At 42.7% G+C, this 6,560-nt stretch overlaps 1 protein-coding gene across 1 annotated transcript; it reads left to right on the forward strand.

The window, feature by feature from the left end:
• The first annotated feature begins 665 nt into the window (after positions 1 to 665).
• LOC129699643 (uncharacterized) lies at positions 666 to 6,228 on the forward strand. The gene has a single exon (XM_055639617.1). The coding sequence runs from the start codon at positions 800 to 802 to the stop codon at positions 2,840 to 2,842; it is 2,043 nt and encodes a 680-aa protein (XP_055495592.1). The 5' UTR covers positions 666 to 799; the 3' UTR covers positions 2,843 to 6,228.
• Positions 6,229 to 6,560: the final 332 nt, after the last annotated feature.

Genomic DNA, 6,560 nt, shown 5'->3' on the forward strand with positions numbered 1-6,560 from the left:
AAATGATGGGATAGTCCCTACCTCCTCAGGAAGCTTGTTCCATACATCCAACACTCTTTGTGTGAAAAAGTTACCCCTCAGATTCCTATTAAATCTTTCCCCCTTCACCTTAAACCTATGTCCTCTGGTTCTCAATTCCCCTCCTTTGGGCAAGAGACTCTGTGCATCTGCCCGATCTGTTCCTCACACATTATTTGATACATCTCTATAAGATCACCTCTCATCCTCCTGCACTCCAAGGAATAGAGTCCCACCCTACACAACCTATCTTGAAAACTCAGACCCTCTAGTGCTAGCAACATCCTTGTGAATCTTCTCTGCACCCTTTCCAGCTTGACAACATCGTTTCTATATTACAAGGTGCCCAGAACTGAACACAATACTCTAAATGCGGCCTGAACTACGCCTTATACAACTGCAACATGACCTCCCAACTTCTATACTCAATACTCTGATTGAAGGGATTTATTTTTTTTTGCTAATTAATCTGCGAGTTATCTACAAGTAAAACGGCTCACTTGCAGTTTTACTTGCAGACAGGGAGCAGATTGGATACTCCACCACAGCTCTCTCTGCATTTCACCTGCAGTCCCACCTGCGGCGCACGCGGTCGCTACCTGGTCCTGGATCCGCGGGAACAGCGGCCAATGAGCCGCGCGGGGGGCGGGCCTTGGGGCAGGTGTACGGAGACGCGAGGGGCGGTGCTGACCTCCTGCTGCAGAGTCCGGGAGCTGCCACCGCCGCCGCTGCAACCAACGCTGCAACCAACGCTTGCATGAGCATTTAGCAAAATCCAGGCATGGCTGACTCTTTCAGTCAAGAGACCGTTTTGGATTACCTCCTTCAGCACCGCGGGAAGGTGAGGAATGCGGATTTAGTCGCCCATTTCAGGCTCTTCCTGAGCGACCCCGAGCGGCGGCTGCAGAACCGCGAGCACTTTAAGAAGTTTGTCAACTCGCTGGCCGTGGTGAAGGTGGAAGACGGCGTCAAGTACGTCCTTCTGAGGAAGAGATATGTGGAATTCATTCCCGAAGAAGTATCCTGTTCTGGCGACTCGGGGCTCGGGCGTGCAGATACAGGAGAGAATGAGGGGATCTCGCCTGCGGACACCAGGCAGGTTCCGCATCTACCGAGTGAACCCGGAGCCGATGTAGGGCTTCAAGGGCTCGGGGCACCGAAAGGGAGCGACAAGAGTCGCCAGTCTCCCAGAAGTTCAACCGGAGCGGTGTCGGACGTGTCCCGGGCTGTTGTACAGGCGGCAAAGGACCGGGCGAAAGGGTTACTAGGTGGAGACCGCGCTTCTGTGGCGAGTCTCACACAACTTGAGGCCAGGGAAGGTCGCGAAAGGGCCAGCGGGGACCAACCCCGGGGTCAAAAGGATCTCACGGCAGCAAACAACAAGGTCGAGGATTCGGTTGCTCGCAAGTCAAAAGTACTGAGGTCTGGAGATCGTGAAATAAACTCTGCAGCGAATGTTTTGTGTACGGGTGAGGCTGCCAGGTTGTTAAACGATGAAGGCAATCGCGCCAACAATTTCGATGAACCTGTTTTAGGTTCTTCCACAGCCTCGCCTATCCTTTCTTATGCCGCCCCGCCTGTTGCTCAACATAAAGGGAGTGGGAGACCTGCCCATAAAAAACTTCCCAACAGCAGTGCTGAGATTATATCTGTAAAACCCGTTCCTGAAAAAACATCGCATAAATCTGAACATAATTCCTTCGCGAATTTCGTGGAAGTCAACCCTTCTCAGAGGATGGAGGGAATTGCATCTTCTCCCAGTGATACAGCATTGATCAACCATCGTGTAAGCCCCTCATCATCGAAGAAACACAGCAGCAACGCAAAAATATGGCAAGAACAATCAGCTGGTGGCGACGCTATGCTATTTGTAAGTTCAGAAGAATGTATCCCAACGAAGCAGGGGAAACTGAATGATAGACTACATGCTGGAAATGGGCAGCAAATGGGTAACAGTCAGCATCGTGAAGGAGAAAACACATCAGCCAAAAACCATGCGTCTCCTAAAGTGACCAGGAGCAAGGAGCTTCCTCACAAAATCCAACCATTGTCACCAGTCAATAACCATCACACTGTTTGTAAAATGACTGATAAAAATTTATCTCGGAACGCAAGGGATCGGCCAGAATGTTTGGTCCAGGCAACGAGCCTCAAGGAGCAGAAAAAAGAGGAACTGTCAGAAGTGAAAGAGCGATCCGACGATTCTTCATTGGTTCCACTCGATTCTAAAGAGCATGAATGGATAGTGAAAACATCTGCGGGTATGTTTGAAGAGGCCTGCGCCTTGTTCTCCGAGGACCCCAGCATTGGCATGAAAAAGGATTTTATTTCTGGATATACAATACTTCACTGGATAGCAAAGCATGGCAACTACCATGCACTCAGTAAATTCTTTGGTTGTGCAAGGAAACAGAGAACAAAATTAAACGTGAACATTAAATCTACCTGTGGGTACACTCCTCTGCACATAGCCACAATGTATGGACAACTAAAAGTCATTAAATACTTAGTTAACAAATATCATGCAAATTTTAATATAAGGGACCATAGTGGCAAAAAACCCTGGCAGTACCTGAATTGTGATGCTTCTGCAGATGTGTTCTACATGTTGGGTGCTCCTGAATGTAAGCAAGCAAAGCCTGCACAGATAAACAGTACATTTTCAGCAAAGGGCATCAGTAGACAAAAATCATCTCCTACTGTTAGTAGAAAAACATCATTTTCTGCTCTCCTTAAATCCCCTCATCTAATGCAAAAATTTATGAACTTGAGCTCTGATAATTTGTTTGCAATAAGTGAGGAAGATGAGAAAAATAAAAACTGAATACAGCCAAATCTAAATAATTCAGAATATCTTATATACAATATTTACTTGTATTCATTACGATTGTGTTTTAGCAATATAATTTATTCAGAAACCTATTGTGTTTTGAAGCAAACTAATTTTCTTTAAATATTTTATTAAGTTTTATCTCCAAAGTCAAGTTTAGACCATGGAACAATCATAAGAATCATTGCATTCATTATTAAATTAAAATATAATAAATTGTGAAATGGGATTTTAAATTACAGACATTTTCATTTATTGTTTTAATCTGCATAAAGATCCCTCTTGTTTTCCACCACATCTGGTGCCTTAATTGTAAATGTCAGCAATGTAATTATGGGGGAGCATGCACACTGTTCTGATCCAAAATCTGATTTTTTCCTTGCAGCATAATTCATGCTGCAGGGAGAGTTTCCTTTCCCATTTTTAAGGTCATGGATAGCTACCTTAATTGTACTCTTGGTTATTATATATATTCAGTTGTGACAATTATACTTTTATTCCTCCACTTGCCCCCCATTTTAAAGACTGATGGTGTGTGCCCTGTTCATATCTGTCATGATTAGATGTCATGTTCAATTCATATTCGGCCTTTAACAAATTCTACAACATGCTGGAGATGGGAATCCCAGCTTTCCTGATATGTTAGAAGATCATAAATTCTTGGCTGTTTTCCTGAGAAAGCAGCTCACTGGCCTGGGAGAGGTAGGTTGAGCAGAGAAAGTGAATGTAGATTGAGAAAGAAAATGGTAAAATCATGGATTGGGAAGTAGTCACTACATGAGAACCAGTAACCCCTGAGATATATAATGGAGATTTCTAATATACACTCATACCAGTCTACAACTTTCTCCATCAATCTTTGGCCTGTCCTTCGTGCAGCTTCCAGTGGGGTTCCAGTGGTCATACTTGCATTTAGAAATCGGTGCTGATAGTTTATTGATATAAAGTTCAACCTGGGGTGTCAGTGTTTGTTCAAATCAAATTTGGGGATTCATTGGGTGTTTGCGGGATTGGAATGCACGCAGGGACCAAGACGCTAATGTAGGCTCGATGATGAAAAGTAAAACATTTTAGCATCCCTTTGCAATATTGTATCCTTTCTTTTCAACTCCAATCCCATCATCTCCCATCTCCTGAGCTCTTCCCCACTTCAATCATTTTTCTGTCCTTCTGTCAACAATAACCTTTTATAGTTTTATCATGGCATTTTAATTGAGCAAACATATACTGCTTTGCAGGAGTGTTCGTAGATAAAAGTAGACTCTGAGTCATCCAAAAATACATTCTATCTGTTCAAATGGCATGCACACCACTTATCCACAACTATCCATATTACCTCAACATTAAAGCATTTTCAGAAGATAGACACAAAAATCTGGAGTGACTCAGCAGGTCCGGCAGCATCATTGAAATTAATTGGATACATTTTATTAGCTAGGTATGTATACATGCAAGGAATTTGTCTTGGTGCTTTGCTCGCAAGTAACAACACAATATACAGTAAACAATTAAGAATAAAACATAATTTAACTCATTATGGCCTTTTAACTCATGGAAAAAAAGCCTTTTTTATATCTGGCTGTGGTGACTTTGACAGTCCGGAGTTGCCTTGCAAAAGGAAGTGCTTCAAAGTTTGTCGCCAGGGTGAGAGGGGTCAGAGATGATCTTACCCGCTCGCTTCCTGGCCCTTGCAGTGTACAGTTCGTCGATGGGGGGGAAGGTTGCAGCAAAGGGGCTGCTGAACAAAGTTGAACCAGGGTCAGTTGAACAAAGGGGACTAGAAGGCGTGAGAGAGGAGCTGGCCAAGGTCGACTGGAAAAGGATCCTAGCAGGAATGACGGTGGAACAGCAATGGCAGGAATTTCTGGGCATAATCCAGAAGATGCAGGATAATTTCATTCAAAAGAGGAAGAAAGATTCTAAGGGGAGTAAGAGGCAACCGTGGCTGACAAGGGAAGTTAGGGATGGAATAAAACTAAAAGAAAAAGTATATAACATAGAAAAGAGCAGCAGGAAGAAAGATTGGGAAACTTTCAAAAAACAGCAGATGGTAACAAAAAGGGCAATACGGGGTGAAAAGAGGAAGTACGAGGGTAAGCTGGCCAAGAATATAAAGAAGGATAGTAAAAGCTTCTTTAGCTATGTTAAGTGAAAAAGAATAGTAAAGACAAATGTGGGTCCCTTGAAGGCAGGAAAAGGTGAAATTATTATGGGGAACAAGGAAATGGCAGAAGAGTTGAACAGGTGCTTTGGTTCTGTCTACACTAAGGAAGACACAAATAATCTCCCAGATGTACTAGAGGACAGAGGGTCTAAGGAGACAGAGGAACTGAAAGAAATTTGCATTAGGTGAGAAATAGTATAGGGTAGACTGATTGGACTGAAGCCTGATAAATCCCCAGAGCCTGATGGTCTGCATCCCAGGAGGATTGGCTCTGTAAATCGTGGACGCATTGATGATCATTTTCCAATGTTCCATAGATTCAGGACCAGTTCCTGTAGATTGGAGGATAGCTAATGTTATCCCACTTTTCAAGAAAGGAGCGAGAGAGAAAACTGAGAATTATAGACCAATTAGCCTGACCGGTGGTGGGGAAGATGCTGGAGTCAATTATTAAAAAAGTAATAACGTCTCATTTGGATAGCAGTTAAAGGGTTGGTCCAAGTCAGCATAGATTTATGAAGGGGAAATCCTGCTTGACTAATCTTCTGGAATTTTTTGAGAATATGACAAATAAAATGGATGAAGGAGAGCCAGTGGATGTAATGTATCTGGATTTTCAGAAAGCCTTCGATAAGGTCACACACAGGAGATTAGTGGGCAAAATTAGAACATATATATTGGAGGTAGGGTATTGACATGGATAGAGAATTGGTTGGCAGACAGGAATCAAAGTGTAGGAATAAACTGGTCCCTGTAAGAATGGCAGGCAGTGGTGAGTGGAGTGACGCAAGGCTCGATGCTGGGGCCGCAACCAGCATCTGCAGTTCCAGAAGGAAATAGGCAACATTTCGGGTTGAGACCCTTCTTCAGACTCAAGACCCGAAACTTAGCCAATTTCCTTCGCTCCATAGATGCTGCCTCATCCGCTGAGTTTCTCCAGCATTTTTGTCTACCTTCAGTACTCCAAGTAAATTTGTTTATTCGAACAGTGACCAAAGTTTTAATAGCATTCTGACTGCAGCTAATTGAGTAGTTATTTACACACACACACCAGCAACGTGACTACAATTGTGAAGTATATATATATGCTAACATTAATTATATTCATAGATATATCTATGTATACCAAAAACATGCCAGTACTCTGAGCATGTTTGTGCATCCTGACACTATTCAAATGTATCTAATCCTACAATGTAAAATGTCAATAATTGAGATTATTACTGTCTGCAATGTTTGTATTTAATGTATTAAAATATGATGAAGACACGTACAGTTGAGTGGCATTGAAAACCATATAATTTGGGTTGTGCTGCTGTAATGAGGTAGCACAATGCCAGAACTATGATGTTATCTGGGTGCTTGTTCCATTTGTGGACAAGAGGCTGAGGCTGAGATTCAAATAGTTATATCATTGTTTCAACTTAAACTTAATCAGATTCAACAGAACAGCACTTAAAACAAAATAAACCTGCCCCATTTTTGGGGGTGGGATGCAATATTCAGTAAATGTAAGTGTCTAAAAGTCATTATATTTAACTTAAATAA

Source organism: Leucoraja erinacea, chromosome 1 (genome assembly GCF_028641065.1).
Source record: "Leucoraja erinacea ecotype New England chromosome 1, Leri_hhj_1, whole genome shotgun sequence".
Taxonomy (NCBI): Eukaryota; Metazoa; Chordata; class Chondrichthyes; order Rajiformes; family Rajidae; genus Leucoraja; species Leucoraja erinaceus.

What these genes read in the sequence shown, in the direction of transcription:
- LOC129699643 (XM_055639617.1), top strand. Translation starts at nt 800, where the DNA reads ATGGCTGACTCTTTCAGTCAAGAGACCGTTTTGGATTACCTCCTTCAG.